The 14042-nt window shown below is 46.3% G+C and overlaps 1 protein-coding gene across 1 annotated transcript; it reads right to left on the reverse strand.

Moving 5' to 3' along the window:
- Window positions 1-4483: 4483 nt before the first annotated feature.
- Window positions 4484-13288, reverse strand: ANKRD1 (ankyrin repeat domain 1). Its single transcript, XM_087824239.1, has 9 exons — window positions 13265-13288; window positions 12436-12615; window positions 11149-11286; window positions 10917-11024; window positions 9763-9861; window positions 8152-8250; window positions 7607-7705; window positions 7418-7516; window positions 4484-5150 (listed from the first exon to the last, which is right to left on the reverse strand). The coding sequence occupies exons 1-9, from the start codon at window positions 13286-13288 to the stop codon at window positions 5040-5042; spliced, it is 957 nt and encodes a 318-aa protein (XP_087680365.1). The 3' UTR covers window positions 4484-5039.
- Between the last annotated feature and the right edge of the window lie 754 nt (window positions 13289-14042).

Consider the following 14042-nt stretch of genomic DNA (forward strand, 5'->3'; position numbering starts at 1 on the left):
ATACCATTTTAAAAGGTGACTGTATTCATAAAGACATAAATTACTAAGAAATGTATTGAACCTCTATGAAGAAAACAAGTGAAGATAAGGGAAACTAAAGGAAGACTGGACTACGTGGAGGGAGACATTATACATCAAATTCTCCCCTAAATCTGTGAATTTAACAGAACCCAAACAATTTGTATGTTTTTGTTTGCTTGTGTGTGTGCGTGGTTTTTAGACTTGGTGTTTTGAAAGAATAAACATGAGAACAGCTAGGAAATTTTGTAGAACAATGGGAGGGACTTGTACGCCTCGATATTACAGAGGACAACAATGCTAGTAATTAAAAGTATATAATTTTGGTGCAGAAATTCTTACAGATTAATGAAAGCCCAGAACCATCCAGTTAGAAGAAGTGATGGATTGTTTAGTAAGAGGTGCTGGAACAACTGGTTACCCACGTGGGAAAGGTGGTACAGCTACCAGTTAAGTACAGACTAAAGGCACTGCCTGCGTTAAAATGCCAGCTCACTAGTACTTACCACCCGTGACCTTGGGCAAATTACATAACCAATCTTGCTTCACTTCATCTCCTCCCTACCTGTGGCATTATTGCAAGGGTTTAGTAGATTAATATTGTACAATGTACCTACTATCAGCTATCATTCTATCATTTATGGGGGACAAACAAGTCTAATTCTTACCTCCTACCCATACACACACACATAGTAAATACTGGTGGATTAAAGATGTAATTTTTTAAAAAAACTTGTAAAATACTAGAGAAAAATGTAAGTAAATTTAAAATTAAGTTTGGATTAGGAAAGACCTAAAAGTGGTCATTAAAGCAGAAGTTTGATTGATTTGTCTCTATGAAAATACCTTTAGGCCCTGGCTGGTGTGGCTCAGTGGTTAGAGCATCGGCCTGCCCACCAAAGGGTCTCGGGTTTGATTTCCGGTCAAGGGCATGTACCTGGGTTGCAGATTCAATCCTGTCCTGGGTCAGGGTGCATGCAGGAGGCAACCAATCGATGTGTCTCTCTCACATTGATCTTTCCCCACCCCTCCCTTCCACTCTCTAAAAATTCAATGGAAAAAATATCCTTGGGTGATGATTAACAACAACAAAATATATGTTAGAAAAGCACAACCAGGAAAGTATATTTACAGTGCATATTCCAGAGAGGTTTAGCATGCTTATCTTTTAAGAAACTTTTTAAAAAACATATCCAACATGCCCAATGCCATTAGTGTTCGTCCAGATCCCTTTTATCAGGCTGGTGTTCCCAGACCTCATCTACTTCAGGTGGTGGGAACAAATTGTTTATCTCCACTCTCCTCCGGAGGATTGTCCTGGATGGTGGATGTCGCCTTACTCAGAGATGCCTGGCAAGTTTTGTTCCCACCTGTGCATTTATGCTCCTGAGCTCCCTGGGATTAGGCTGAAGAGAGACTTCTCTTGAAGCCACATCTTTGCTTCTTTTTGTCTCCTGCCCCGTCCTGTTACCCTCATTTATTGTCAATAAACCACAAGAATCCTCATTTCAAGTGCTGTTTCCAGGGAACCTGACAATAGAAAATTGGGCGAAGAATTTGACCCAGAAAAAGTTTCAGTAAACGTGAAGATGCTGAACTTTTTAGTAATCAGGCGAAAGTTGTCAAAAATAGATTTTTCTTTTGCTGATCGGGTTGAAAAGATGTATAAAATGAGTATTTTCACGATTGTGGAAAAGGCAATAACAAGTATAATTTGATGCCAACCTTAGAGATACTCTTATAAGTGTATTTCTTCAGAAATAACTGGTTAGGTATAAAGGGTGCATGGATAAGAGCATTCATTCCAACAGTGTCTGAAATACTGGGAAAATGGAAACAGCCTAAATACCAAATAATAATGGGATTACCTAAATGGTGCACATTGTACACTGAAACACAAGAATACCATTTATAAAGATGTGTAGAATAGGTGGTGCAGTTGAAAACCCAACTTATAAAACTAAATGTACAGTGTCCATATGTAATGTGCACAGGAAATTCAGAGTGCCATGAAATTAGGATTATTGTGTGATGTTGGCTTTTCTCATCCTTTCCTGTCATTATGTGTTGCTCGTTCGTTTGGGGGCTAAAGGCAGTATGATGGATGTCATGACCCGGAGAAAAGGCACAAGAACACCCTTGGGAGGAGTAACAGCCTAAGTGAGCGCCGAGGTGGCTCCCTGGACAAAGGCTGCTCCCGAGGGGGAGGAATTACGCCTCGGGTGGGGCAGGGTGGAAAGAAGACCTTCCAGGGAACGGACCGCATGTAAAAACAGGAAGGCAGGTGCCCGGGAGTTTGAAGGAACTGAAAAGTTAGTAGGGTTGAAATGAGAGTTTAGCTGGGAAAGTAATGAGAAACAAGTGAGAATAGAGTTAACAGCAGTGAGATTTTAAGGACTGGGGAAAAGTGGGGAGCCATTGAATTTTAAAAAGGAGAATGGCTTGACCAGATTTGCATTTTAGAAGAATCACTCTGGCTACTGCTTGACGAACAGACTGGAGGGAAGGAAGTAAACCAGAGGCTGGGATCCCAGCAAGGACCACTGAGTAATCCAGGGGGTGATCCGTGGTGATCTGAACTCAGGGAACGGGCCCTGGGTTGGGAGGAAGTGGACAGGCCACAGAGCAGTACACTGGGTAAGAAGACTTCGCAGCTGATTGAAAGAGAGACGAGGGAAACAATGTCAAGAGCAACTTCCAGGAGTCTCTTAGCCAAAGGAATGTTCCCTCCACTGAGAAAACACAAGACGACAGACAGACTGTGGGCAAAGAGCTGGGGGGGGGGGGGGGGGCTGAGACAAGGAAGGAGCTTATAAAGGTTGACTTCCTGTGCAACAGAAACTTGAAATTTTTGCCTGAACTGTTTATGTTTTCTTTAGCAGAGCTGAGTTGGCCTTGTTCTATGGGATATATTCTGTTTGTCTCTACCTCTACTAGTGCAAATCTTTTTATGTGGCAACACAAAAGTGTTTTAACCTCTTAGTCTCTTCTCTCCTTTGCCCTCCCAGCTCCTGTGGGGAGGGGGACTTGAAGAAATCATCATAAAGAGAGGACTTGGTCACATCATAGCACACCGAAGCCATGCCATGGGAGGTGTCAGTACTAGCAAGAGAAATGTTGCCTGTGTTGTAGGTGCTTTACTTGGAAGAAATGGAAGGACCCTGAGCCTTAAGGACCTGAGAGGTTAGAACCAGGACCCTACAGGGAGGGCAGAGGGGTGGTCCAGGGGATTGGGAGGGAGGGAGATAGAGAAGGAAGCTGCGAGTGCCCCTGGGAGGCTGACTCTGGATTGTTAGGAGACTAGATAGGAAAGGTTCACAAATATTCCAAGCCAGCCTCAGAACTCAATGCGTCCATGACCAGCTATCTCGAAGGCGTGGGATGGACCATGCCTGAGTGTCCTCTTAAAGAGTTAGAGGCATAGCTAAGAGGTTATGTGTGTGAGCCTGTCTGGAGTGAGTTTTTTGAGGTGCTGGTGTTTCACGTTGGCCTTCATACATTTCCTACAGTGCCATGCTATTCCCGTGACCTTGCCCTTTTCTGTGTTCTCCCTACTGCCTGGAATGGTCTGTGCTTGAACTACTCCAGGTTATCTTTCAGACTCCCCTGAAAGCCAGCACCTCAAAGCAGTCTTTGTAGAAATCCCCTCACCCCGTCAAATGGCATGCCTCCACATCTTAGACTCACAGCACTCCGTATTTTTTACTTCATTGTACTTACCACTAATATTTACTATATATTTCTTTCTGTGGTCATTTATTAGTATTCATATCTGTTCCAGCAAGGCAGAGCAGGGACAATCTGATTTTCTCAGATTGGAAGTAAGTCATCCTCAGGGTGTGTTTTCTCGTGGGAGGCCTTTGACCCTGTCAGCCACGGTCCACAATGATTGCTAAACCTCAGCTAGTCCGTCCCTGCTGGAACTTCTTAGGGAGCATTTGTTAACTTGCAGTAAACATTCTGCCCACCAGGGGTCTCTTTCCCCCTTATTGGGGTCAAAATAACTTAACTCTCCTTTATATCTTTATGGTTTTCACTGCCTTGCTGCCCAAGGTGTGGTTGTGCCATACCACCACCTGCGGAGTCTCGGGTCCGACCTGAGACTGGCAGAGTCCGAGTCTGCATTTTAGCAAGATCCTCATGCGTTCTGTAGACGTCATAAATACTGAGAAGTACTGTTCTACACGACGGTCCTAATCTGAAAAACTTACAGGACTGAAAGCACCCCATCGAAATGGTCTTGTCCACTTACAGAAGTACTTAGAAAGGGGTTTGGAATTTGTTGGCTTTTATTATGAATATAAAATATACGTATGACATAATACACATTTACACATTTACAATTTGCCATTACTTCCTTCTTTTTTGAGCAAGTCCCATTCTGATGGCCCCCTTGCCCACTCCTTCCACTGCACTCTGCTCACACACACACACGGGGACATTCGCCTCACCCTGGTACCGTGTGTGATGGGTAAGAAATACCGGGCCCAGCTGTAAAATGACTGGCTTTCCTGACCTCCTCACAGAACCTCTTTCATCCTACTGTTTCCGTCACTACATGCTTTCCATTGCCTCAGACTTCAGTAATAAAAATTCAGGAGAGAAGAGGGCGGCAAAAGATCACCTTTGTCTTTTAAAAACACCTTGAAATATCCTACGTGAGTGAGGTGACACATAAACAGCCACTGAGAGCACTGCTCGCTAACGTGGGTGAAGGGCTATCTAGGGGAAGGCTCTGGAGTGGGTGTACGAATTAAACTCTGCTCACCAAGTGGGTGATCCTAAAGGATCTTAGTAGCAGTGCTTATTGGAGTTCATTTAAAAATAAATAAGTAAACAGGAATAAATACAAATAAATAGAGTGAGTTTCGCTAAGGGAAATTTCAGTGCCCGTCCCCCCGTGCTTTCGCAACACTTTATAAGGTGCAGCTCGACCACGGGTTGATAAGGAGACGCTGGGCTTGAACTGAGTTGCTCTTCTTCGGCGAGGAGCAGCTGGTGAAAGCCCGTGGCCTTTTCTCTTAGAATGCAGGCAGGCGAGAGGTTTTGTAGGAGTTCTCTTTGAGGCTGTCAAATATTGCTTTGGTTCCATTCTGCCAGTGTAACACCAGATCCATCGGGGTCTTCCCAGCCTAATCAAAACAGATGAGGAAATCTGACTTCCAGATGGGAGGCATCTATAACTTCACATCTCTCTCCGTGCGTGTTTAATGAGGTAATGGATGGGTGTCTGTTACTAAAGTGTTTTATGCTTTCCTCTATGAGTGATCTGCAGTTTATATTCAAACCAGTCCTTCACTGTTTCTTACAGGAATGCTTTTGGCATTTCAGATTAGCGGTGTTTTTTCCCTATGGGACTATTTCAGGTATTAATAAAAATCTCCAGTTCCTATCAATTTGGAAAATGATTCCTTGATTGATCAAAACTGGTGGCAACCCAGCTGCTTCAACACCTTGGCTTAAATACTCCCGTCCTGCTCAGTACCATTACTGCTCCAGGGGGTAGATTTTTCACTAGTTACATTAAGCTCTGTCCCAGGAAATTAATTTTCTGGAGGTGACGTCATGACATGTGTGAATAAATAATTTATTACACCAAAATTCTTTTCCTTTTGAATATGTCTCAAGATATTCACAGAAATTAAAACCATGTCACCTCTCAATTCTTGTCTTTAAATATGAGCTCTAAATTTTTCCATCTCCATTCAGAAGTTTCTCTTTCAACCCAGAGATTGCAAATTCGCAGCTTTGAGATGCAAATCAGTCTAGAGACCTGTTTTGTTTTGGCCCAAACAGAGCTTAGGGGTTTTTTTAAAAGTTGGAATTAATTCTCAACAGTTGGAAAGTAAGAGATTTCCCCACTGAATCTGCGATCTCTGAAAAAATAATAAGAGTTGGCAGCATGATACTTGTGGTTCCGCAGAGCGACAATGGACTGGGTTGGGGAAGAGCCTCCACCTTTCAAAGCTATGTGCCCAGATTCCTGCAGCTGCCCACTAAAGTTATTTATATGGTCTGCTGGCCCCTGTGCATATCGTTAGTGGTCCTGTAACTTTCACTTTGGAACTTCTCACTTTTATAGCATCTTCCTTGAGACACTTATCAGCAGGCATGAAGACAGAGTTTTGGACAACAATCCAATAACATATTGTGGGTGGTTGCCAGTCCTGTTCAAGACGGTGTCCAATAGCTTATTGGTCTTTGGGGGAACATTGATCCGTTGGGTCAATGACATTAATAGTTTCAGAACTCTAATGCCTGGATCTAACTGATACATAGAACTCTGAGCCCTATTTGTATATTTTTGGCTATTCCATAAATTCCTGGCACTCCTCATTAAAATCTACTTCCTGGTTTCCTGCCTACTTACACAGTCTCCCCAAATCTGTCTGCTAGTTATCTCTGCTGGTAGTGTCTCACTGCCTAAAAAAAATCATATTTTCTGCAGCTTTGGCGATTTTATTGAACCTACTCTTTTTATGATACTCTCTAAATTATTAGATAAAACCAATCCCAATGTCAGGGATGGGGGGATCCTGCTGTTAACACTTCCACCCCAAGCAGCAGTCTCTATTTCTTGCATTTATTCTTTGTTCCTGTCACTAAACCAGATTTTTTTAATGATAAAATATTCCTGTCAGTCTCATAGTAATACAGTAAGGAGAAGAAATTATTCACATTATATAATCATTGGAATGTTTCTTTTCCTTCTTTTTTTAAAAGTGATTCTCCAAAAGCTTTCAAGTTTTTTCCCCCCAGTAATTTACACTCTTTTCTCTGGGTGATATTTTTAAAGCTTATGTTAGATGATGTTTGCCTGGGGATTGGGACCATGAGAAGTTGGTGACGTTCCCTGCTTACAGATGAAGCTAAATTAATACATACTTGTAGAAGGGACTTACAGAAGCATTTTCAGGACCTAAATATAGGAAATTATTTTGAGGGATGTGCAGATAAACCAAAATGGAGAAGAAATGGAAATTATCTCAAAACTATAAGCAGAAGTACAGCTGCCGCTGGGGGAACGTACGGAGGGGAGGCCTGTTCAGAAGTGCTGGGGTTAGACGCCGTTTGGCTGAGTTCAGCGGCCCGGGCGCCGACCGCTGTGCTTATTCCTGCCCATCCCGGGCCCTGCTCGGCCAGGGAGCCGGCGCGTCTGTCCGCGCGGGGAGCAGTCTCACCATCTTCTATTTTGCTGGACACCGTGCTAGACACAAGTCACAGCAGCCACTAGGGCCTCCCCGTCTCCGCCCCCGTCTGCCGGGACGGGACGCCCGGGCCTTGGAACCGCCGGCGGAGCCGCTGGGGGGCCGCTGGGGGGCCGCTGGGGGGCCGCTGGGCGCCTCCAGCGGCGGGCGCGCCCCGGGCAGCGCAGCCCCGGGCCCCTGCGGGCACTTACGCAGTTCCTGACGCTCAGGTCCGCGCCGTAGGTGATGAGCAGGCGGACCAGCCTGTAGCGGTTCAGCCTCACGGCGTCGTGCAGCGGGGTGTCTCCCTCCTGGGGGCGAGGGCGGCGAAGGTGAGCCTGGGGGCGCGGGGGGGGGACCCCGGGGGTTCCAAACCCAGGGGGCCCTGCCCGGCTACTCACTCGGTCCCTGGCGTTGAGGTCGGCCTCGCAGGCGATGAGGTGCTCGGCGCACTCGGCGTGGCCGGTCCTCACGGCCACGTGCAGCGCGGTGCTCAGCAGCTGCGAGGGCGGGCGGGCTGTGGGTTGGCCGGGCGCCGGCTGTCCGGGACCCCGGGGTGGGGGGTGCGGTGGGGGTGGGGTGGGGGTGCGGTGGGGGTGGGGTGGGGGTGGGGTGGGGGTGGGGTGGGGGTGGGGGTGGGGTGGAGGTGGGGTGGGGGTTGGGGTGAGGTGGGGTGGGGTGGGGGTGGGGGTGAGGTGGGGTGGGGGTGGGGGTGAGGTGGGGTGGGGGTGAGGTGGAGGTGGGGTGGGGGTGAGGTGGGGGTGGGGTGGGGTGGGGGTGGGGTGGGGGTGGGGGTGGGGTGGGGGTGGGGGTGAGGTGGGGGTGGGGTGGAGGTGGGAGGTGGGAGGTGGGGGGTGGGGTGGGGGTGGGGCGGCCACTGTGGTACCCCAACACGGCACGGGCTCTCAGCTGGGGGCAGGGGGCACGGGGGCAGCGGGAGACCTACCTTGTCCCGGGCGCTGATTTTTGCCCCCTTGTTCAGCAGCAGCTTCAGGACCTCCGCGTGTCCGCCGCGGCTCGCCCAGTGGATGGCGGTGGACTCAAGCTACACGCGGAAGGTGAAAGGACACGGCTTCATGGAAGGGGTCCGCCAGCGGGTCGGCGCTGGCCTCAGGCCCAGGGCCGCGCGGCGGGCGCCCTGGCGGCAGCGGCTGCCCTCGCCTGGGTCCCAGCTCCAGCTGCCGCAGCTGAAGGCCCTCCGCCCGCTGCTCTGGCTGAACTACCTGTGCCAGGGGGAGTGCGGGTGTCTGTGTGGGCATCTGGTGTGTGCCTCGTTAGGAGAGCCGTAATCTAATCAATATTTATTAAGAAGAATAACCACAGTCTGTTGAGAATTTCCTCGTGCCCACGCCGCGATGCCCGCCCTAGACGCGGCCACCCTCCCCGCACCGCCGCGGAGTAGGTGCTTCTGTGTTCCTTTTAGATGCGAAAACCCCGGCTCCAGCGTATTCAGCTGCTTACCCGAGGAGGCCCAGCTGGGGAGTGGCAGACTGGACGCTCCGGCCCACACCTGCCGGACGCTTTTAGCCACTTTGGCCGACTAGGTTTACTCAGAAGTGCTAGACAAATGTACTTAAAAGCTCTGGCAGAGGAAAAGTAGGCCCTTCCAAAAGATTTTCACTGACCCGACACCTCTTCCTGTGCCCCTGCTGTGTTTTCCACATCTCTTGCTGGTCCTTGGCTGTCCTTTGCGACAGTGCAGCCTGGCACCTCGACTGTCATCACTGTGGCCGCTGCAGGCTGCACTTTCTCAGAGATGGTGCCCTCCCTGCTCTGCGCTATGTCCCTGGCCTGTCAGATCCCACACTCCTGAATTTTAGTGTCTTTCCCTGCTAACTTTAGTTTTTGTTTCCTTAATGGTTTTTCTGTGTGTCTTTTGGGTTCAATTTTGGCCTAATCCTTTGGACTCTTCGTATACCTTTTCCGCTTGGCTATAAAGGCAAATTGAGCTGCATTTAAATAAATAAAGCATTTCCCAGCTCAATTTCAGTTCATAAAATACGCTGTATACTGGTCTTTGTAGAAATCACAGTGGTTGAATTATTGAGGTCTGAAAAGCAGCTGCTTTCCGTAGATGCAATTCATTTAGTATGCAGCCTGGCCCCAAATCACGTCTATGGCAGTCGGCATCTATCATATGCGGCACGCAGCTAGAGAATTCTGATTCATTGCTGGCAGCCAGGGGCCACGCGCAGACGGCCGTGTATAATGAACCGATGGGGATGTTGAAAGGCAAGCGTCGACTGTATTACTTCTCAGTAATGCTACTGACTTGATAATGACCCAGCTCTCTGATGAGGATATTGAATTCTGCTCAATAGCTTTCACTTCCTTCTTTTCCCTGGAACACTTCTCTCCTTTTCAGTATGTATAGAAAATACTTTCCACATGACCTAGTCTCATCTCCCAACTTTCCTTTGTGTAGAGAAATAAGCTTTCCTCTAGTCCTCCTGGATCAACTTCCAATCCAGTCAGCCCAGCGTTTCATTGTAGCTTTTCTCAAGCTTCATATAGCCTATACATTTTGGCTTATTTCCAAGCAAAGAAATATATTTACCATATCACGGAATTCGATCTGGGCTCCAGCTTCCAGTAACTTCTCCACAATTGCCAAATGTCCTTCCAGGCACGCTCTATGCAGAGCTGTCCGTTTATACTGCCAGGATAGAGATTAAAAGAAAGAGAGAAATGCAGAGAAAAATGTACATAAATCCTTTATAGGGGGTATGAATCTGAGGACTCTGAGGACCTAACTGGTAGAAACTTGACTGCTTCTTTATGAATTAGAAATGTCAAATTCACCAAAATTGCAGAACTAGAACAGTTATCCTGTAACTGAGATTTGAGCTTCCTGCAATGTACATTTTAAGTGCCTGGAAGTCTGCATTGACGGGTGTGAACTGGAAGGTTAGAGACTACCTAAATGCTGATTTTCCCTCTCTTTTGCACTGTCATTGTTTGTGTAATATTTGTCATGCAGATCAATTTTGTTCCATCTGGGACTGTTGCTAAGTCAAATTTCAAAAAGGATTCAATTCATTTCAAGAAAACGGAAGACTTATTTTTTATTCAACTTCAGAAATGATCCCCCATTTCAGTTCATGGGGGAAAAAATACAAAAAGGATTAGTGATTTCTGGTAAATTGGCTTCATACAAATAGGTGAATAGACTTCTAAAGCTGCAACAACTTTAGGCATTATTTCATTCCAGTGACCTCCCCTTACAGGTAAGGAAACTGAGGTCCAGAACCTGCAAAGGAGCTGCTCAAAATCAAGTAGCAAAGTAGCGACAGAGCTGGCAGCTGAACTTCAGTCTCTAAATTCCCTGTCTAGAGCTGATGTGTTTGGGTCTCATCAGAGATGACGCTAATAATATATTGCTGCAAAGGTAATTTGTTGGCCTGGCCTCATTAAAAGTCCATCCAAGGATCTAGGAAGCTAAAGACGAGTGAAAAATCAGTCAGAAACTTAAGAGTGCAAAAAATGATTCAACGCATAGCACTCATCCAGGTTTGTTTGTTGGGGGGGCGGGGTGTTTTTTCTTTTTTTGACTACTGTACTCTCCTGTCATGCTGCTGGCATATGTGGCAACAGCTGGGGAAACTGTTTCAGGTGGATTGATTTTTGGCACCACATTAGCAAGGCTGCAGTAAAGCAGAAGAAACACGAAATTAATGAGCTGGATTTTGCAGTGCTGTGCGTAAGCCTTACCTCATCACAGGCATCCGGATTGTTCTTGTCCGACAAGAACTTTTCTACGACTGGCAGTTTGTTCTCCAGGGCAGCCTTCAGAAACTGAGCCACATCCACAGGTTCTGTCTAAAGCCAAAATAGGGCGAGAGCTACTGTGAGCGACACAACGCTCAGTCACACCCTCCAGATATTTATTCCCCTGTAGCCTCCGTGGCGGGCGTGGGAAAATGCATAACCAAATAGCCCTTACGATGATTTCAGGCTCAGCTTCCTTCACAACCGGAACTTTCGTTTTCCTGTATTTTTTCTTTTTCTTCAGTTGAATGATAACTTGAAGGTCTTCTAAGTTTTCAAGCTTTGACCTTTGTTCTAGTTTTTTCTTCTTGAGCTAAAAAAGAAGTTGGGTTTCAAAATACACTGGGTTCTACTGACAAGCACTCTGGTTGTGTCTAAACAAAATCTGCAAGGCCTGAGATAAGTGTGTGAACAGTTTGAGCAAAAAAAATTAAAAAATAAAACTTTGATCCCAATTTCATGATTTCTTATTCAAGGATTTGGGGGTCTGGTTTTCCAACTAATTGCCTTCATCTTCATTCTCATGCATTGAGCATCAGCTTTTGACTAATTGGAGACAGGATCTAGTCTCTAAGTGATGATTTTATAATTACTGCCATAAACCCCATATTTCTGTAGAATTTTTTTTTTTTAATCATACTCAAGAATGTTTTTTAACCCAAAAGGATCCAATGATGAGCATTAAGCTTTGAAATATCAATGCCGCCCTGCCGGGTGTGGCTCCGCAGTTGAGCATCGACCTAGGATCCAGGAGATCGCGGTTCGATTCCCGGTCAGGGCACATGCCTGGGTTGCAGGCTTGGCCCCCAGTTGGGAGCTTGCAGAAGGCAGCCAGTCAATGACGACTCTCTCATCATTAATGTTTCTATCTCTCTCTCTCTCTCTCCCTTCCTCTCTCTGAAATCATTAAAGATATATTTTTAAAAAAAAAGAAATATAAATGCCAATCTCTGTCAGGCTGTCCACTAAGCAGGGCCCATGAGACAGGCTGTCCTGGGACTACAGCTAACTAATGCATGTTTTATCTGCAGTTAGTAAGTAACGAAACTTCACCCAGCAGCTCAGACCTTATCAGCACAGATAGTAGACACAGTCAAACAACGGTCCGTGGACCACAAACTACATTATTGGGAAAAAGAGGTCCCTCTTGCTTGGGATAAACTAGATGCACATAACATCAGAAACTCACTGGACACGTTTCTCTTTCCAATTCTCTCAAGCAGAACATGGTCAAAGAATGGTCAGTCATTGATTCGGAATCTGGAGGGCATAGTCTTGCTAAAGAATTCTTTCCCACAATGTGCCCCATAGAAGTTGTCTCTTTATGGGTTCATATTTGGTAAAGAAACATCTTTTAAATGGTGGCATTTATTTTGTTTCTCTTTGCTTCTTCCTGCTTGGCACCTCCTTTCTCTACTCTATCCCCAACCTCCCATTAGTGGATTCTATGGAAGGTTCTTACCTCTGCCTCCCGTTGTTTCTCAATTTTCCACTGTTGCTCCGCAAGGCTCACGGAGTGGGCTGGAAGTGTTTTCAGGTCCTCTTGCTTCTCCAAGGTAACAGCAGCTTCATACTCTCCATCTGTGAAATCCTCAGGGAGGAACTCCCCAGTGTCCCCACTGCCATTCTTCTTCCCTGTGACCTATGAGGGAAAGAGATGGCAGGGTCAGAAGTATCAGGGCCCTGTCCTGGGGTCATCCTCTGCGGAGGATGCTGCAGGAGGGCCCGGTCCTTCCTGGTGACTGCCGCCTCCATGCAGCTGTGAGATCTCAGCTGGGACACATTGCTGAGATGTTCCAGGATTACCTCCAGGTACTTGTCTTGCTGTTTTAGCTAAATCAAAGTTTAGGTTAGATTGCTATGTAGAAATCCACTTTTAATCCACATAATCACACTTCTCCTAGGAAAATGTCAACCTCCTCCCCCGCCGATTATTTAAAATTCTTTCATTTTAGGTACTTTTGATAACTCTTGGCCTCAAGTTGTAAAGTTTTCAGACATATGTTCTTGCCATATAACGTCTTCCCTGAGGCATTTTGATAATGACATGTGATTCTGCCTGTATAATAAACCCAAAGCAAAAGGTAATAAATAGAAATATGTAGAAAACTCATTGCTGCCAGCTCCATTTTTCCAATTTCACTTATTTTATCACGTGAACCAACCATTTTTCACATACAACATTTTTGGAATACCTGTGCATTACACCTGAAAGGAAAGGACATCTCAGTTTCAAATTAAAACCAAGACTGAACCAATTTCCACTGCATAAAGTAATGTGTCTCACGTACCAGCTCCTCTACTTTCAGCATCATCACGTTGGCCTGAAGTTTGTCTGTAAGCTTTCCTCCTGCAGAATGAATCCCTTCAGTTGGCCTTGCTGTGCTCCTCCACAGGGGTCAGCTTATATAGCCGGGGCTGGGTGAGATAATCTTCCAACCTGGGAACCCAAGTAACGCCCCCGCCCCCGCCAGTGGCCAACTCAGAGGCAGGTGAATTTTCATTCCAGACTCAGTGTCTGGGAAGCAGAAGAGGGAGGAGATGACAAGCAACCCCTCTGAATATGTGAATCAAGAGGAAATGTGAGATCAGTGACCGCACCGCTCAGCAATGCAAGTCATTCTATTTATCGGGAAGCCAGGGGACAGCTGCCTGCTGATATTGCACCACAACACTGCTCTTTTGCCTTCTTTGTCAGCTTTCATATGACTAACTCTATCAAGAAAATGTAAATACCCGGCACATCACACTCCCAGTAATATCTTTCTGATAACCAGACTTATCAGCACTTCACTTGGGGGAAGTGTGACTTCAGGACATCCTATTGCCACGGCAAACAGCCTGCGAGGAGAGGATCTGAATCTGCAGGAACTTTGTCTACATCTGTTGGAATTCTGTGGAGTGATGTCTGGGGCTAAAAAGGCCCCATGACATGCCACCTTCCCATCATTATAAAAAATTGAAAGCAGTCCCTAATGCACTTTTGTTTTATGGCGTCATTGGCCATAGTTAGCATATGACATGCTTACTGTCTTCTAAAGTAGCATACTTACTGGGGCAGCTTTTATT

Source organism: Miniopterus natalensis, chromosome 14, assembly GCF_054644295.1.
Source record: "Miniopterus natalensis isolate mMinNat1 chromosome 14, mMinNat1.hap1, whole genome shotgun sequence".
Lineage (NCBI taxonomy): Eukaryota > Metazoa > Chordata > Mammalia > Chiroptera > Miniopteridae > Miniopterus > Miniopterus natalensis.